Source organism: Phyllostomus discolor, chromosome 2, assembly GCF_004126475.2.
Source record: "Phyllostomus discolor isolate MPI-MPIP mPhyDis1 chromosome 2, mPhyDis1.pri.v3, whole genome shotgun sequence".
Classification (NCBI taxonomy): domain Eukaryota; kingdom Metazoa; phylum Chordata; class Mammalia; order Chiroptera; family Phyllostomidae; genus Phyllostomus; species Phyllostomus discolor.
The window spans coordinates 35,969,569-35,990,616 of NC_040904.2; the positions used below are offsets into that span (position 1 = coordinate 35,969,569).

General features: G+C 32.2%; 1 protein-coding gene across 5 annotated transcripts in view; it reads left to right on the forward strand.

The window, feature by feature from the left end:
* The window catches only part of NLGN1 (neuroligin 1), a 769,628-nt gene that overhangs the window by 331,469 nt on the left and 417,111 nt on the right, over positions 1-21,048 (forward strand). For 3 of the 5 annotated variants that reach the window (XM_036017708.1, XM_036017707.1, XM_028504805.2), the window contains exons 3-4: positions 1,579-1,638; positions 8,746-8,898. In XM_036017708.1, the coding sequence (XP_035873601.1) occupies positions 1,579-1,638; positions 8,746-8,898 (213 nt within the window). The remainder of the gene's footprint in view (positions 1-1,578; positions 1,639-8,745; positions 8,899-21,048) is intronic. The other 2 variants (XM_028504806.2, XM_028504808.2) reach the window with 1 other exon arrangement.

The following is a 21,048-nucleotide window of genomic DNA, read 5'->3' on the forward strand; positions in this document are numbered from 1 at the left end:
ACGAGTGACTATAAAAGTATATCACTTAAATTGTTGTGTACAGCTCCTCTGTCTGCATTTGGAATGACCTTGAAATCATGACCTTACAACTGAGTAGCCAACAGGTCATTTCAATTATATTATTAATTTCTCCATTTTCAAACTTTTGACCTTTGCCAATTATTAATATTTTAAGCTGTCTCTCTGAGCTAGTGAAACATGATTATTATATCTCTTTTTTCCTTCTGTTTTCTGTGATGGTGTTTTATATTCTTTGAGGGTTGTGATATTAGGTGTAGTTTTGAATTATAAATATAATGCAGAGCAATCACTGAATAGACTTAGAAATCTTTCTCACGTTTAAAATCCTCCCCTGTGAAGTGTGTTCAGAATTAATGCCTGCTTCTTTACTATTTGTATTACTGAAATCAACATGTGCCTTTCACTCTTTCTTTCCCCTCCTTTTTCTATTACTTATTTTATGCATGACAAAATTCTCTTGCTTACTGCTATGTGGTTGGCTGTCTTTGAACTTGACTGTCCTGTGTTTGTAATGATTGCTTTCTGCATGAGGATTATGAAATGTCATACAAATTAAATGGTTGTGGAAACAAAATGAAATGTGGGGCTTCACTTGCTTTTTTCTGTACTTGAGTATGTCAATTATGTGACACTTAAAATTACTTTCATATGGCCTTCAACTTCCCCTTTGGTGTGCTCCTTCATCATAACTAATTAGCATTGTTAAGTACAATAAAACATTTATTAAACATTCACAGTGTTTTAATACAATTATTTTCCTAAGACATGATCCCATTATAAATAACTATACTGGGCATGATATTGCACTAGGGCACAATTCTATTATATTCCAAAATTGACTATGAAATATAAGTTTTGACTCTGTTAAGAGTCAAGGTAAGTTAACCTTGAGAGCTAAACACTGACTTCCATTGATGGCACATTTGTGCAGTTTGCAAATGTCTTACTTAAATCCACAGCTAATATTTAATCACAATACATGGGGAAATATTTAATGACAAGTAATTTTAAAAAGTCACAGCTTTGAGAAATGTATGATATAAAAATGTGTAAAACCCAAGTGTTAATTGCCTTTGAAAAAAATGAAGAAAAAGGGAAAAAGTCACACTAAAAATGTTCATGTCTGTTTCCCTAATGTTATTATATTGTCCCAAATTAAAGAGTGAGTTTAGCCTATTTTTTATTGTTGTCACCAATTTTAATTAGAGAAGGCACTGAATAAATTAAGTTCTTTCAGATAATAAAACTATTTACTTTTTGTATGCAATGGGTATTTAAAAATCATTTTCTTTGCTTATGCCTTGAGTTTCAAACCATAATTTATTTTTTTTAATACTGAATATACTCACAAATCAAATCTTCTATGAGATATTTTGGGGAAAGGTATTTTTTTTCTTAAACAAAATCGATAGCCAACTTTGACATAACTACTTCCCCACTCTTTTTGGAAATACTCTTGAGAATTTTAGTGTTTACATTTATTTTTTCCCCTCAGTCTTGTTTATTCTTGAATTGTCTTTTTTTTTTTCCCTTCCATTTCTCCATTCTCAATCCTAGGTCCCCTTTCAAAGAAACAGACAGATGATTTAGGTGATAATGACGGTGCTGAAGATGAAGGTATTTTTTCCACCAAATCTACTTGCATGACAAGGACCTCAATCATTTTTTCCACTCCTTTCTATTTTTTTACTTCTTGTCTTTTTTTGAAGAGTTGTTTTTAATTCTCGTTTTTGATGTGTTTTGTCTTCTTGCTTGTTGTTACATATAAATATACATTTTTAATTTTTTAAAAAAATGAATGTTGTTTTACATTTTGATGCCAACCATTAAAATGTTTTAAGAAGAGAGGCATTTTTTTTGTTTTCTTGAACTGACTTTTGATATGCTTCATCCCACGTTTTGACTGAAATTTGTCCATATTCTTTGAACTAACAATCTCTCCCCCTGCAGTCTCTCTGTACCCACTTTGCATGTTTTCTAATATATGTAAATATCCTTTCCAATATCAAAATGTGTTTCATTTTTACATTTGATATTTGTTTAAAAAGAACCCCACACCCAATAAGGACAAAACTAAAAGCTGATATAAAGTGTTTCTTGAGCAATATAGCTGAGATCTTTAAATGCTGTTTTCTGTTAATAGGCTTAAATATCACATGAATGAGTAAGGTTTTATAGATAATAAAGTAATTACACCTATTTAGATGGGTTTAGTAAACATTAAACAATAACTTATATACTTTGGACTCATAGCAGTGAGTATTCTTGGTAGAATTTATAGCATTTTTTTTACAGCAAGCTTATAATGATATTCTTTTATTTCAAAGACATAATTTTTAGATTGGTAAATAAATATATACTTATTTTCAAAGTATCACCACCTATAAGCAATAAAATATTTCCAACTTTTTAAATATTATTTTGCCTTTCCCATTTTCTTATAACATAAAACTCTGATTTTACTCTGTAAATCTAAGTACACGCTGTGCTACTCAACATCTGTTATTCTACTGTGGATCTTACCTGGTGCTCGGTGGAGGGTCTATAAAGGCCCTTTGATTTGTTCAGTTTATCTTGGTTCTGATTAGGGCTTATGTTTTTTTCTTTTTTTTAATGCTACCCTAGCAGTGATTCTTACAGAGGTAACTGATGTAATCCTAGGATTTAAAGTAATTCTCAGAATCCTAAAAATTAAATTTCATAAAGATGTTAATGACATGATAAGAAATATTTTCCAATATAAAACAGTCCACAAGCAGGCCAGCAGAAGTGCTATTTTCATAATTACAACTATGATTGAATGAATCCTTACTAAACAATTCTAATTATTTTCATTGAGATATCTCTTTACTAAAATACAGTAGAAAATAAAAATTATAGAGGTGAAGTATTAAAAGCATAACATTAAATTGGGTGTTAGTATCTAAGAATTATTTTTTCATAAAATTTATGACATTTGATTAAAAACTTATTTACTATGAACCCCAACAGTAAAATAAAGATTAAACACAAAGCAATCATTAATATTTAAAACAAATCATTATAGCTGACCAAGAGTATCATTTTAAATGGTAAATAACTGCAAATAAATTTACCAAAATGTAAATTGTGATTTTTTAAAATGCTCTTGGAAATTTGAAGCATTCGAACACTCAGGAAATGTATTGACTTTGAGGATGTGTTTTATTTTTCCCGGCTCTCCAAAGATGACATCTTTCAGTTAGGACTTTTAACTTGTTAAACCCTCTAGAGATCCTTAATTTGAAGACATTTGTTATTTAAATGATACTTCAGTATAAGGGACTTCTTAGAGTATAGCTCTGTAAATTCCAAGTTTTTTCAAAGCTCTTACAAGTTTAGTGTATGTCATTTTTCTATTTACAAAATATTTTGATTGCTGATTTAATGCACTGTATTATGCCATATATAATGCTCATCCATGTTTTTGGCCCAAACTTTCAGGAAAAACAAATCTTTCATTCTAATTTTTTTTAATTCAGTTTTTACTTATATATATTTAGGTACTTGTTTTTCATATTATAAAGGAATTTTTGCACTTATTTTTAATAGTACATAGTATGGTACAAAAAATTTTACGTTACAAAAAAATTAAAAACAAATACAAGGTACAAGAAATTTTATGTACCAGTAACAAATTCATAATATTTACACATCGTAGAAGGCCAAGAACTCTTTATCACTGTCAATATCAGAAGTATCATCTTCTTCAATTTCTACATTACTGATGTCTTCTAAAATGTCACTTTCCTCATCCCAGTAAACTTCATCATCCTTAGTTCTATCCATAGCATTGCTGATGCCACATTATTAAAATGATTTCACAACCACTGCCTTCTTGACACTGTTCCATGGTCTTAGGCCCAGTCACAAGCCTGGGCAATGGATGCTTCCTTGGTCTTACCTGTAGGTGTTAAATCATTACCTGCCTACTGCATCCATGGTGTCCATTCTTTCTTTATTAGGGCTTTAAAGGGCTTGTTGACTTACAGGTCAAGAGGTTGCAGTTGGCTGGTTAGCCTACCCATAAGCATAAATAAAAACATTAAGAGCATTTATAGATATGGAATTAGTACCATCCTTGTATAATATACATCCTTATATTTCCCTAAAAAATTTTGGGCAAAAATGTGCATATTATGCATAGCAAAATATGGTACTTCTTTTCTCTTCTTTTTGGTAAAAACAACATCAAGTAGGACATTTACAGTACAACCATAATTGAGGTAAGCCCTGTAAATGTGAGTATATTTTATATATTTATTTTGCAGCACATTTAACATTTTAAAATAGTCATTAAATATATCTTAAGCCCTATTTAAAATGGCAGGTAGTATTCAGGATACTAAACAAGTTGGTTGCAAGAGTCATCAAATCAATAAGTATTTGAAATGCTCAGAAGTATAGAATGTTGAAGCAGTCAATTCAAGTTCAGTCAATTCAAGTTCAGTCTACTCCTCTGTGTTGTTGTTTTGGATAATTATTTAGAAGACAAGAAAGGTGAATTGCAATATTCTCCCAGATAAAGACTTTTGAATTTTCAATTAATATCACTGGATGTGTAGCTACAGATATAAATTATTAGATAAACTACTTCTTTTACTTTAGTCAGAAGTCTGTTTATATGGCATCCTCAATTATCTCCTGATTACTCCAGTACCTGATTTCCAGGACCTTATCTCAGCCACCTCATTCAGAAGCTATGCCAGACATTGAGTAGGCTGGTCCTCACTCACTTAAATTGACCCATGGCCTTCCCACTTTTCTCTATTTCTAATCCTCTGCATATTTGCCATACTCTTTTGCCATCATTAGCTCAAACACAGGTGTATCACTTTTCATTTGTGTTTTATAATAACCAAAAGAACTGCATATTTTATTGGTTATTTCCATAATTTCAAAAAGACAAATCTGAAGTGATAAAAAATGGGTCAGAGCAACATTCTATATTTCCATCAATTTATTTTTGGAATTTAAGAGTATTTACAAAATTTTAAAATTGTAATAATATCTTAATATTAATATTTTAATACTAAAATACAACTTTATATTCTACATAAATCATATATAAAATTTGATATTATCATTTTTTAAATGATTTTTGAACTAAAATATATGCTTTTGGTAAAGTACAAGTTTAACAAATGTATGTTCTACCACCATTTCTATGTTATTTTGCAGATTTGAAATGATAACTGAGGCACATGAAGTGAGTAAGGGACATAAAAATATCCTGCCCAAAACTCTACAACATGGATGATTAAAACTTCATAAGACCATAGGTAGAAAGCTACCAATAAGGAAGAAGTTGTGTGACTAATAATTATTCATGAGGATCATTAGAAGGAATTATGATTCCAAACACTGGCTGCCAGGCACAAATAAATTCCCATTAAATTATTCAAGTTCTTTTGATAACTTAAAGAAGTTATCAACAACTATGCCACACTGGCTTAAAATTTGATTTATTGGAAAGGTAAAATAGTTACTAAAATTTAAAGTCAAGGTGTTACTCAGATTCTAATTTTATCTTTTTAATGTGAAAACATTACTCTTTTGCCATCAAAAATTTAGTAGAAAATAGTCATCAGTGTAGTATTTTCCTTTTAACATCTAACTCTTTTCAGGGATCTAGATGCTAAGCAAAGTTTTAAAAACTGGCAAACAACATTAAGTATAAACATGCTTTAAGAACATGTGTTGCTTTACTGGACCTGAACTAGTGTTTCATCTCCGAGTGTAGTTAATTTTTATTTTAGTGAAGTCAGTTAACAGCTGTTTAGGCAAAGTCAGAAATCTTAGGTGAAATCTATTTGTAAGGAAAAATGTGAGACAAAGTTTAGAAGAACAAATTGACTCTAATAAATTGTAAATTACTAAAGTACATCTAGTATATTTGCTAAGACATAGTGGCTCCTCAAAATTTTATTATTAAAAGTACAGCATCAGCAGATAGTATTCAATAGTAGCCTATCAGATTATATCCTTTTTATTTATAAAGATTTTGGTTCTTTTGAAAATTAAATATAGATATAATTTAAACTATTTCTATTTGATATAATCAAAACACTATCAAAGAATTCTAATTGTCCTGTAATAGACATACAATATTTTCCCCAATTTTATTGCATTATTAAAAGTTTTATGTACAAGAATTTTACCCACTTTGGTAATTAATACCATATACAGCATTAATTAGGGTTACTCTAAGCAAAAGCCAATATTTTTCAGAATACAACTTTAGAATTTTATAGAATTTTTCTGGAAAAAATTATTTGGTATGTTAAGTTTTTAGGCAAGGCTTAAATCTTTATAAGTTTGAAAACACAAATCAGAAATTCAAACCAGGCCAAATTTTCAGAAATATTTTCTAGTCTAATTTTTTTTAAATAAAGAGATACCACTCAATATAGCTCCCGGAATCTATTGTCTTATTTTCACCTTCCTTGGCCGTGTCCACCCCATTCTGTTATTAGGTATAAAATGTGGCAGGTCTTCTCAATGTGGGCTGTATTGTTTTCCAGGTGAACAGAATGGATCGACCAAGACTTCATTACTGTTCACAGTTGGTATTTTGTAATTCTATGTAATTTTAATTAAAGAAGAATTCTGAAACAGCCACCCTCTGTGCTACCTCCAAGCACACAATTAGCAGAGTACAGTGTCTGCTGTGAGCAGTCAGTTAATGATTTCAATTTAATAATTTATTATTGCTTCTTCAGTGCCAGACATAGTAGAAAAGGAAGCTAAAACTGTATGCAGCAAATAGACATTTAAGGAGGATAGTTTAAAAATTCCAAAAGGATTATTTTTCTCTATGTTACCCTTACATCTTTATATGCCTCCAAACCTTTATAAAGGAGTGAATATCAATTTCCCTCCCAAGGACTTAAGAAGAAAATAAATTAAGGTTTCCTTCTAAATGTAGCGGTGTCTAGGGGATGGTTTCTATGTCAAAGTTTCCTCCACTCACCACTGAAAAATAAGACATTCTTCTCAAATGGCCCCTTGGTGAGAGAGAGAGAATATGGCAAGTTTATGCATTGGTATTCAATCACATTTAAATAGTACTTTTAAAGTGTCTCTAAATTTTGCAGTGAGCTTGTGCCCCAAGTTGAAATTTTAGACAAACAACTTGAGCTGCAATTCCTGAATTCATTTAAAAAAATTTTATTATTACAGGAGAAAAATCAAGACATTTATATGTTTTTAATATTTTCATGGAAAATGTAAAATAGCTTATAAATAATCACTAGTTTTTTAATGACTGCATCAGTTTAGTCCATACTGAAATCTGAAACTTCAATCATAAATATATAGGAGATTTAAGTTTGATAAAAAATGACAAAAACAATGGAAAAAAACTGTACTTTTAAATAGTACTTTAATATTGGAATTTTAAAGAAAAAATAATACATTTGATGCAATTTTTGTTTCAGTTAAAGGTAGATGATATCATTGGCTATTATGGAATAATATCTTATGTACATATATTCATGATCATATATAAATATATCACATTTCAATCTATATAATAGTTAAAAATGTATTGGCCAATATATAGTTTAACATTTTTTTCCTATAGAAATTAGTGTATTTTTTCATACCAGTTAAATATGCTTATATTTTCCTTAAATGGTGTGGGTCAAAAGTAGGTATACAATTGTTCATATGGAAAATAATACAATGATTAATAAATAAGAATATATGAGTAAATGATTTCAGGTATTCTCAACTATAAAACTGCCTTCCCTCCTGCCCCCTATATATTATTTCCAGATCCTGTTGATCTAGATTTGGTGGAAAGTATCTTGGAAAAACCTACATTTGATTAAAGTTCAGAGCTGCAGAAATCACTTCAACATCACTAAAACTGGCACTTTATAATTAAATTAGGCTGTATCCTATCTCATGTCTACATGACAAAATTATAGAGCCAAAGTGGGGCTAAGAAGAGTATGACAGTAATGCAAAGAGGTAAAAAATATAATTTAGTCTTTTTTTCCCCAGAGGGTATGGGTAGGTGTAACGAGCAGATGTCCTGGACTAAACTAAAATACATTCTTTAATGACAGTCCCCTATACGCACCAAATGCAACAACCCCTGAAGTATAGGTGAATATGACTTCACTGCCTAAACATTCATGTGACAGTTAGTACTTAAGTAGCAAAATTAAACTTTTTTGCAATGTATAACACAATGTTGTAATTATGTCACAAATTGGAGTATAAATGTAATTATGCATTCAGTACAAATCTTTACAGTTACTAAGAAATGGAAACTGTTTTTTTTTCATAATAGCAGTGATACCTTTGGCCTTAGTTTATGGTTCATAAATTTCATATGAAGCCTGTAACATTTTTAAAAAAGTAGTTCTAAAAATTATTATATTCTTTCTTTTGGTTCTACTGCCACATTAGAAATTAACTTAAAAACACTAAAATTCGCAACTACTTTTGATTTGTTGAACTTTTGTAGTTCAGTTTATAACTTCAAACAAAATTTTAGATAGAAAAAAATGGTATTGCTCTTTTCTGCAACAGCTCTTACTGTGAGTTGCTTAAGAAACACTTTAACAAAAACAGCAATTTAAAGAACTACATAAAAACCATGTCCTCTTGTCCCTAAAATGGAAACTGCATTCTCTGCTTTATTATGTTTGTGTTTTTGAGGATAAGAACAATTGCCAACCATTTGTTTTTCAGATATTCGGGACAGTGGGGGCCCCAAACCAGTGATGGTGTATATCCATGGTGGCTCATATATGGAAGGTACTGGAAATTTGTATGATGGGAGTGTCTTGGCAAGTTATGGCAATGTGATCGTCATCACAGTCAACTATCGACTTGGGGTACTTGGTAAGAAGTCTATTTTCTTACACTGTTAGCTCATGAAATATGGGATAGTTTCGTTTTGACTTTCACTTTGCTCTGTTTCACTCATCCTTCTATGCCTATTGACTTTGTTTAAAACACAATTTCCCACATTTTTAATAAATTCTAGAAATGTTCGTAAATTACTAGATGAAAGACAGCTAGTCTTGATTTTAAGATTTAAAAGCAAATGGTAAGGAAATTATTCACCTTGTTGAAGAATGTTCTAGGCTTCGTAAGTTTGGCTTGGTAAAAACTGTGGAAGTTAAAAATGGCAAGGCATTTCTGAAGAAGAATTCACCCCTGAACAAAGTTTTCCTCTTCTACTTTTCTTTTTTACAATGCTATGAAATTTCCTGAGGCTTGCCATGAGCTTAGAAACAAGTTTATGTTCTCTTCAAGAATATATACACAGGCTGCCTTTGTGACATAATTATTTGCCAGTGTGGTATAGGTTGTTATTTTTTTAATTTGTCAGGTAATAATTTCGAATACTTTGTCTGAATGTATTTTGATTGAAAATTATTTATTTGGAAAGCATGCATTGATTTAAAGTGGCAATGTGTTCAACTCATTAATTGTGTACACGTAAAGCAAAATCAAACTGGAGATTCCTGGTTTGAAGATATCTGTAGAGAAATATTATTTGCAAAATAACTTATTAAGTACTCTGAAACAGGCATGTTGTTTTTTCAGTTAACCAGCTTTTAAAAAATAAGGTTGCTATGCTAATTGTATAAAATTTTTTTTAGTATTGTCAAAATTCGAGGAGTAAAATTACTATATAATTAATAAAACACCTTTATATGTAGTATTTTAGTTATTATTTGCTGAAAGAGTACAAGTCATCAAAATATTTTAATTTTTTAAACCTTTATTGTTCTACAAGTCTTATTCCATACTCTATACTTAAGTAGGCATATTTTACAATGTTATTTGGGCACAAAGAGGTACCTTACTTTTTCATTCTTTATTTTAAAATATTTTGAAAAAGGAATTTTAATTATAATTGCTTTTATAATAATTGTTAATATTACATATTTAGCTATCAAGAAATCAATTGTTTTTCTCTTCAGTGTTAGTTATCACTATTCTAATTCCTATGTATTTATAATCCTATATTTAGGCTAATCTCAAAATATAAAAAGAGAATCTTTTTCATCAATCATTTGTGTGCTTGGGGGAATGAGATATTTTAGTCATGCAAAGTTAAAATCTTGATCTTTTTCTACTTCTCTATTTTAAATTTGGAATATCATGAATGTTATAATAGATATACTATATCACTGTATGTATACAATACTTATGCAGCTTTGTTCAAGTATACATTACTGTCTCCATAGTGTCTAATCAAACAGTGCTTTAGATGTTCGTATAATTTCAGTGCACAGCGTTAAATGTCTTCCTACCTCTGAATACTCTGTAGATTAGAAGATTAATAGAGATGGTCATAGTAATTCTTAAATATTTTAGTGTTGTCATTTGTTTCTTATGGATCATTTTAATGTGAGGATCTTCAATAACTTTAATGCACTTAATTTTATTTTAAGTACTGTTTATACCTCACTTGTTTTTATTATTGTTCTCGTATTTTTCTGAATTTCTCACGTTTTAAATCCTGATGCAGTGATCAGTTTGCTAACTGAAAATTTGCGATTATATTTTAAAGTGTGGTAACAATGTTGTTAAAGACTTGAACATCCACTTAGTCTCATGCATGCACACCTAAAAAGATATTTTAAAAAATCTTTTGGTCACACCTCATGTTGCCTTGTTATGTTATTGATTGTAATCACATAAAGTAAGATTTCCATAAAATGAGCTATGCTTTTATGTTAATATAAGCTTTACTGGTGTTTCATGCATTCAGAACTGATGAGGACCTGATTTTGATCCAATTTGAATTCCACACGCATTCCCGTATCCCGTTTTTAAGTGCCACCCTCAAAATGATTATGTTGCAGGACAGCAGCTGAACCAGCTAAAAAATGAAGAATTCAGTTTCCTGTTTGGTCTGTAAAATGGCAAACAATGTTGTGTTGATGATGGACAATTTTCCCAGGGTTAAATATTTGTTTGTGCCCTGCTGCAGTTCAGGGTTTAACTATGGTTGGCTCCCTTCTTCCTCTGAAACACATTGTGCACCGACAGCCATCACCAGGAATGCTGATTCTGCATAGATTTCCTCTCAGTGTGGAAAAGTAGAAAACTCTTAGTACTGCTTTTAAGGGCATCTGGTCCCTTCTTCTCAAATATGTGTTGGGCTTTGTGAAATGTATTAACATTAATTGACTCATGAAAAGTAAATTTTCAGGACATTCGTTTCAGTACAGTTTGCATGTATGGTATGCCACAGCCAGATCAACAGCTCATCTGACAGAACCACAATAAAGACAGTAGGGTTTTGATGTCATCATTAATATTTGTCTAACAGTAACAAGGTAAGCCAAGGTTTCCAGCATCCAAAAGTGTTGCTGTTTAGTTTGCTCTTAGGATGATGCTGGAAATCAAGTAAAAAATAATAGTTGCTCCCACATCAGAGGAAATCCTGAACTGTGTTTTGATTTGGGTGTTTTGGTGTGAAGGAAATGCATTGTGGGGCCTGTGTACGAACTGGCTAATTATGATGCTGTTGCTAACAGATGACTGACAGAAAAAACCAGGACGTCTGAGGCAGGCAGTGCAATTCGTATGGATTTGGATTTGCCTTCCAGGAGGAGAAATATTACATTTTTTTTTGCTGTTGTTTTAGTGATAAGTAAAAATGTGATAATGTTTTAGTCATACAATTCATACAGCAATCTAGCAGCCAAGTTTCCAGTTTAAAGCATTTTTGTGTTAAGAAAAATTTATTACAACGTAGAAATACCTTAAAAATAAAATAGCTCGCAGTGCTCCAAAGAAGCTGGGAACAGGTTGGATCAGTTCCTCAACCAAAACCCTTTTGGGGTTTCCTTTAGGGTGGTAGGTAACACAGACTACCCATCACTGCGATGGCATGGGAAATGCTGTTGGTAGTGATAAGAAAAACTGCTAATAAGGTTGAGAAAAAAAAGTCAGGGGCTGCAGGGCTCTGCCTGACAGCTGCCCTTTCTCAGCTTTGTCATGAACTCTCTCTGTGACTTTCTCTGAGTCAGTCTTACGTGTCTAGGGAACATTTAATCTTTCATTCATGCTTGACTATATATATTCTTTGTCCTCATCCAGTGGTAACTCTCCATCCTCTATTATGTTATACATGGTTACATACTGCTTTTAAAATATATTCAAAATAATTATTAATAGTTATGTTACTACTCTCATATATAATTAATGGAAATTATCATATTGAAAAGCTAGGGAGAAATGTTTTGATTTTGTGTTCTTAAAGGAAGAAAATAATAAATGTTAGGATGGTAAATAGGATAAACACATGGACCTATAGACCAGAACTGGGAGAAAATGTGAAATAGCTTGTTCACTTCAGAATAAGATATTGTGCAATAAATATTTTTAAAAATAGAAACAATATAAATTATACATTTGTAAATCTCAAAAATGAAAAAATGTGTTAACTAATTTGGCGTTAAAATGTGTTGCAAACACTTCTTTTAATTTAAAATAGATATATAAGTCATTTTTAGAGAAAAATGAAAAGTTTATACCACTGTTAGGATCTAATTGAGTTAACATAAGATTCTTATATGAAGGAAATTTAATGCTGCTTTTATCTGGATACACAAATTTTAGAGTCAATTATGTGTTCATATTTCAAGCATGTGTAATTTATTTTAGAAAAAATGTTTAAAGATTTTAGAAGTGTTACTGATAACTATTTGAAAGTTTGACAAATTTTTGGAGCTTAATTAAATGTTTTACTTAATACCGTAATGTCTATACTATCTGTCTATGGAAAAAATAATTTAAAATCCTAGCTCATCTACTTGTATTTGAAGAATCATATTTAGCTTACTTTATAGTGCCATGTAGTACTAAATCATTTAAAATGAGTTTTTGTTAACTGCATGTCAATTTCAGCGAACACTACATTTATTTTTTATTTTATTAAAATGGTTAATGAGATTTGTTGATCCTTTTAATGGTATTGTCTATGCAACAATAATCCTTTAGGTATTATCAGACAGGTGAGAGAAATAGTTGTAACTCTGGTGGTAAGCTGTTGTATACATAACACTTGTTTCCCGCAGTGTCTCCCACGAGGGACAAAAAGAACAATATAGCCCTTATCTTTAAAGACTATTCCAACTAATCAGGGGAAATATAAACAGCCTAAAATAATAATTGATATGCTACTTCATATTTTATAATATTAATTTATTAATTAATTTTTGTATATATATATTGTCATGATATATAAAAAGAAAAGTCAGAACAACTGAAATGGAAGCATAGAATAGCAGCTGGATCAATCTGAGCCCACATTTGAATCTGAGCAGCCTAGCAGCAAGGAGATTCAGTAAAGGCCAGGGAAGGTTCATTATTCTTTCTGAATATTAATTTCTAAAATGGAATTTGTCATCATGATTATTCTTAGGGTTTTTGCTTTGTTTTTGTTTCATTCTGGCTCTAAATCCTAAAACAAATACATGAATTTTAAACACTTAATGTTACCTCATATTGGAGAGTAAAATATAAGCAAATTTTATAAGATGATGTGTTCATCTTATAATATGTTCTTGGAATGTAGGAGAGGGAGTAAGTTTGTACTTGAAGAGTCAAAAATGTCTCAATAAAAGTGGTTTTATTTGAGCAAGACCAAGAAGAGTGGGTTATTTCTGGTATTAACAAAAGAGAAGAAAGAAGAACATTATTTTTCTTTTATTTTATCATGGTCTTTGTACTTCAAAACAGTGGAGATAATTTGTGACCAATACACACATATAGGTTGCTAAAATTATATTGACTAGGAGTACATATATATTACAGAAAAGATACTGGAACTTAGACAATGAATATCTACTGGAATTAAACAGAAATGTACAACCCAGTTTCCTAAAATCAAGATCAAAAGGATAATGGACTGAATTTCATAATTGTTATTCTCAGATAGAGGAAAAATACATATTAATCAGAAAAAAAAGACACAAAGTTTTTTTCACAGTGGATTGTACTGCAAATAAGTTTATCATGTAAGTCATTTTTATTTGGGACCCTGAGCAATACAAAATGTGATAGTCTTTATAGAAGATTCAGAAATATTCTTAGTAAGTAATTATTTACATTCACTCTTTGTACCTGCCACCGACATGATAACAGATGCCCACTACTTCTGTAGTATCGTTTCAGCAAAGACTTAATCAAAATGTAATTCAAGTAAGATGTTTGGTAATTTCACTTATAATAGGATAAATTTAAAAATCAACTTAGAACAATGGACAGTTAATTTGACTAATAGATTTCTTTTCTCAAATATCAGTTGTATCTACTGGGTTTTAATAAGGACTGGATAGTAATCAATTTTATATTGAGTGCTAAAGCAATATCCTGAAGTAGAGATATTGTTTCTTCTCTTGGAAAATAAACTCTAGATAGATATAGTGCAAACTAGAGTACCTGCTTACTAATTTTATTCTACCTACTTCTTCCAAAATGATTTCAGGTGGCCTTCAATAAAAGTAATTATTTATTTTTGCCAAAAACTTAGAAATAAACATAAATTAATCATGTCAATTAGTGTGGGTGTTAGTTAAAAGAAGTCAGGATTTTAAAAATGTGTTTTAAGTGCAGCAATATTGGGTCATTCATTGATTTACTTCTCCAGACATTCATCCAGTATGAATTGAGCAGTGTTATGCATCAGGCATTCTGCTAGTTATCGATGATGTTGTGACAAACAAGACAGATGTGATTTTTACTACCCAGTAGATGAATAGCAATTAGGAGAAATAGAAAATAAATGAATAATTATACAAAGGATATCTTTTATGCAGATAATGATTTGGTTTGAAGTTGACTTTCTTTATAATCTCCTGTATGATAAGTGCTAGAGAAATGACAGGTGCCTTGAGAAAGGAGCTAATCTGTTCTAGACACTCAGGAAAGCTGTCCCAGGTGAAGTGACATTCAAGTTTCTATTTCTTATATTTACTGAGAAAATCCTTGTCAAGATACCCAAGGACCTCCAGATGATAGATTCCTTTGGTTACCTCCCCATTCATATGTTACGTGATCTCTCCCTAGCACAGGACATAGGTAACTAGTCCCTGCTTATATGTTCGTTCCTTAGTATCACTCCAGGATCATCCCTTACCTTACGGTCTACTCTTTCTCAGCCCCCTTCCTGGCTCCCTGTCTTACCCTAATCTCTAATCACTGAAGTGTGCATCATTACAATGTGGGGATCACATCCCTTCTTCCTCCACAGTGTTTCCTTAAGGGACTTCATACACGGCTCTAGATGCTAAGTCACTTCCAAAACTGTATCATCCAGACTGACTATTCCCCAGAATTCCAGACTCATGTGCTTACCTACCAACATCTCCATGTGCATGTCTAATGAATACCTCAAATTTAATGGCAAAATGTGTAGATTTTCTCAAGTTTGCATGTTACATTTTCTCCCATATTTAGATTATAATAATAACTGCAATAATAATAACTGATTGTTGAGGACTGATATGCCAAAAAGCTTTTTTAAACATTTTAAAATAATTATGTTATTAAATTCTCACAGTAACCCTATAAAATAGGGTTATTATTTTCCTGATTTCGTAAATGCAGAAACAAACGTGTAGAGAGGCTAAGTAACATTTTCACAGTCATACTGGCCAAACAGCATTAGGTGGTAGAACTAGTATTGTAACCCAGGTGGTCTTCTCTTCAACAGAACACTGTACACATACAATTGGTGCTGCCATCCACTGTGATGATCAAACAAAAACTACAGATTCTCTCTGATGTGTCTGTACTTTATGCTCAACATCTAAGTCGTTAGCTTCTCTTACAGAACTGTCAACATATATCCTGGCTCAGTTTCCTTTTTTCTATTTCCCCCTTTACCCAACTAAGCCAAGTCTCCTTGAACCTCTTGTATTATTTTCCTTTTTTATTTTTGCTTCTTATATATACATAATCCATTCTCCACAAAGCAAAATAAGATTATCTATTTGAATCATAAATTATACCATCTCACTTTTCCACTTAACACGCTCCAGTTGCTTTCCATTATTCACTTAGAACAAAATTCGAACTCTTCTCTGCTCTGACTGACAAAACCTTGCATAAATCTTTATCTGTATCTCTTAGTACCTGTGTCTCTTAGTTCATCTCAGAATGCTCTTTCTCTATTTTCCAACCTTCTTTTGTTCTCCATGCACACCAAACTCTTTTCTATTTCAGAATTTTATATTTCCTGTTACCTCTACACCAGATTTTTGCAAGGCTAGCTCCTGCTCTTCTGATCTTGGCTTAAATATTTTCTTAGAGAAACCATCTATATATATCAAATCCAAAAAGAGCCACCACATCACAAGTCATCCACTTTTAGAAGTTATTTGTATTATATTGACCATACCCAAATATTTCCTGTTTATATTTGGTTTATTTGTTTTATTGTCATCTAGTTCTCCAGAGCTTACTATAGTCCCTGGACATGGTATTTGCTAAGAAAATATGTGTTGAATGAATTTAATGTGATGGTGAAGGGTCAAGAGGTACTGATCTGATGCGGTTGTAGAGTGGAAAGCAGGGCTGAGTTTGACTGTGCAGGTGAAAGGTGAGGAAGAGCAAAACCTGACTTGTCACAGGCACTGAGCAAACCCAGCTGGTCACTTTGAATAGGAGGTGAACAGTGTCAAATAAGGTTGAAAAGAGGCAGGGGACCCTGCAGCATCTTGTTAAAGATTTAGGACTTCTAAGAACAATGAAAAACCATGATAGGACATTGAGTAGATAAGTGACATCATTAGATTTGTATTTTGAAAGGTTTGCTGAGTAAGCCTAGACCATGATCAAAGTTGACATTCTGCTATGAATATTAAAAAAAAAAAAACATGGCTAGTGTCTTATTAAACTGAAGAGCTTGACAAGTTAGTGAGTTGGACTGACATTTGCACAGAGAAGACTGAGGCACCAACTAAGCTTTGGATGACTCAGGTAAGTATGAATATCTGCCTTTTATACAAGGAGCAACAGAGATTTTGCCAATTTCTCTTTTTTTAATAATGAAAGGAATAAAACCATATTTATGGAGAGCTCTTTTGAATTTCTGCTTTGAGAGGGTGTAAATCAATATGATCAGTTATTCCAGAGTGTGGTCAATATAAGACATTGTAATAATTTACTGTATTATGGTATTACCCAATTTGTCTTTCTAAGTTATTAATATGGTCTCATTTAACCTCTGAATTGCCCTAAAAAGGAGATATTATTATTTTTTATTAGTTCTGGGAGTAAGTTGCGAATATGTGGTTTATTTTCTTGAGACTTTAAGTTCAAAATTTGGAATAAAACCTTAGAACATAGAGTAAAAAATTTCACTCATTCCTAGTCAAGGTCTTCTCTTCCAGAACTGAACTATTTCCAGGTACTCAAAGAACGGCAACTAGACAAGCCATAAACAAGGTATTTAGTTTCCTTTTCAGAGCAGAAGTTACCATCTTCACTTAGGCATTTATTAATTTATTCAGTAATTCCACTAGTATCTGCTAAGTGCCCAGTAGAGGTTCCTGGTAGTTCCAGGTCTATGCTCTCGGTATTTCAAAATTTCAAACTCAATCCTTCCTCCCTGGATCCCCCAATGAATAAGAAACATTGGCATTAAACAAAGAAATAAAACTGTTAGCACAAATTTTGCTAAGTTGTGTTTCAAGAAAAGCCAAAATGTTAAGAAAAATAACTTTTGTGGAGGTGAAAAATAAACTAAAGAAGCCAGGACAGGCCTCTCTGTTCTGTCATGACGGCATAGCTCTGGTTTGGGTTTTGTGGTGGTGGCTGTTGTTGTTTTCCATGCGTTCACACAGTCACATGATAGCTAAAATGTTTTGAAATAATATTAAAATATGAAAGATAATTAGAAACCAAAATAAGTCATTTAAACAAGCAGCTGTGGTAATAATGCAAAAATTCAAACAAACAGACCACCCACAAACAACCAGGCAATGTTCTCTATTTGAATTAAAATGAGCAAAGTTGGTTTATGAAATACAAATGCACAGAGGAAGGGTTTTAAGGGAGTGACTAGCCTTTAGCCATTGTATCAATAGGATGAGAGTATTATTACCTTAGGGCTTTGCAGAGGAAGTTAAATGTTTTCTCCCTCACCCACCCTGTATCTCTGAGAAAAGCCAGGCATTGTGGCAGTGGGGGAGGGGGGTGGTACCTGCATTACTGTTTTTTTTAAATGGAGATATGGATCTCTTTCTCACTGCGGGTCAGTTTTCTTCTTTGTTCCAAACAGTGAGGTCTCGGGTTGTGCTTTTCTAGCTGGCTTGTTTTCAATGGTGCTGTCCTCCCTCTGATGGTTCCTCAGTCAGAAAACAAGGCGATGCTCCCATACCTTCCTGTGACCTCATGCCCTTACCCTTGACATTTCATCCACTTTCACTACTTCACCTTAGAAATGTGTTGTGGTTTCACCACCAGGACACCTTATACTATCCTTCTCCTTCTAAAGTCCTTCTTGAACTATTACTCCACAAACAGTGGGATTTTGTCCTTTTCCTTTTGTTGTTCAGTTTTTAGTCAGCACAGTTCAATATTTTTTAAATCCCTTATATTTGTATTCTTCTTTTTCCATTCCTATGACTCCTACCTACGCCCCTTGGATTGCTAGATCTTCTGACCCCTGAACCTCCAGAGCAAACTTATATCTTAGATTACCTTAAACATACCTAAAAAATATAACAGAATACCAGTTTCTTTAGTTTTTCTCCTGCTCTATATCTCTAAATGTTTTTCAGCAACTCTGGGATCCATTCCACAGGTTTCCTGTCATTTCCCACAGTATGTCGATGCTCTTCTTAACACACCATGTCTTCTATCAGTTTTTGGAAAGCTCCGTCCACTCAAACCTGGCTAACCTCCTCACTGCCTAACAGCATCATTCCCAACTTTCTGCTTGCTATGTACACCCATCTTGTCCAGTCTACATAACCCAGCTGTCACCTGACTTGTCTATAAAATTACCTCAAGCTGGCTTGATCTATCTCTTCCACAGGCTTCGTAGCTGAGGCAGGCTAGCCTTCACCTTGGCATGCATAAAGCCAACTCCATTTGTTATTGTGTGTATTAACTTCTTAATCGAGTTGATGCTTTGCCACTCAAACCAAAAAACAAACACTGTGTCTTACCTGCTTCTCCAGTTTCTTCAAGACTGTCTGAGTGCTCTGTGTACACAATTCACAAGTCATCAATAAGCGTATGCATTTTTCTTTGTCCTCTTCTTGGGCTACGATATGAATGTCTTAGGAGACAGAGCAGTAGAAAGAATGGCTGGCAGTGAAGGATGTGTGCACCGAAGAGTGCTACCCAGGTACATGCCAATTTCATGTGGCGTCCCACATAGGTGAGGCGAGGTCTTGTCGATGACAATGCTTAGTCCCCAGTAGCAGTCAGGAAAAGTGCTTGGGTCCACTGGAGAAATGCCCCATGAACTGGAAATGTCTTGTGTGAAAGCTGTAATTTATTTTAAACTCATTCACAATTTCTGCATTTACCAGGCATTTAATATTTATTTTGTTTTTTGCTTAGCATATGGTGAGTGAAAAGATTGGTGCACATAAGCATAAAGCAAACATAAAAATATGGCTGAAACACCACTCTTTGAATTGCAATATATACAATATTTCAGAAAGTATAGCCAGTGACATTATATACGTAACAGGCTATGAATTCTGTAAGTTCCTTGAGCTCAGCTTAAGGTGGTTTTGTAGTAAAAAAAAAAAAGGGGGGGGAAGAAAAGGAAAATATTTGTAATTTCTTTATCTTTGCCTTTTTATTTTTCTTTTATCTTGGATTGAATTACAGGTTTGTAACTATTGCCACAGACAGATTGGGATAAGAGATCTTAAACTATTGATTACTCACACACCTACCTGTTTTCTCTAGCAGTACAGAGAAGATCATAGATTTAACCATTATTCTTAGAAACATTTTCCAAATATGAGAAAAGTTCTATTTCTCAATTGATTTATATATCAACAAAGTGCCCATTTAGAAACACACTTAAAAAACTGAGACATATGCCTCATATGAAATGAGACATATCCAAGAACAATATTAATTTCTGTTCTGATATTTACTAGTTCCTTCCTTGAATTTGAGCTCTGAAAATCCACACCTTTTCTGCAACAAAGTCAGTTCTTTTGGAGACTTGTGACATACTCAAACAGAAATAAGTTATTAAAAATAGAGTCTTGTGGTAGTATCATTAGAATTAGCATCAACTTTCCTGAAAGAAAAGATGTAATGATTTTAATGTCATTTTATTGTTTTCTTGACTTTATGGAAAAAAGCCTTAAAATATGCATTCTTCCTTTGTAACATAAATAAAAAGATTTCTTTACTAGATGTTGTTTTTCCTTGAAATATACCACAATTTTACTTAAAGTCAACAAGAAATTCTTTTTATCAGAGTGTATATTTGCCATTTTGTTTTAGAGCCAATCTATACCAACACTGACAGTTTATATCTATTATTAACATTTGTTTTTATTTTCTAGAAGAACATTGTTTACGAGGGACCATAGCAGACATCTCTAACTTTTCCCTAATCCCACCTACTCTGTACCATCCACATATTCTATTAGTAATATTTCATTATGATTTACATAATCTTGATATTTTGAAAGGTAATTAACAGCATTTGTTAAGAGCTTACCTCTTTTTAGCCCTCCATTTTTTAGGAAGTTTTTGTGAGAGCTTATATGATTATATAAAATAAAGTTACGTTCAAATATAAATAAAAAATGAGGCTTAGAGAAAATAGAAGACATGGAAAGGCAGAACAAAACAAAGAAAAACATAGTTTTAAAACATTTCCAAGATTGCTACCTTGGGCTATGGGCTGGAAACTCTACTAAGTTTTATATCCGAATTTCAGAACAGCTATGAAACATGTTAGTTCTTCAGAGAGATCAAAGGTATTCTAGGCACTACTTTTTTCCAAAGAAGTTTCTCATGTGAGATTTCATTTTT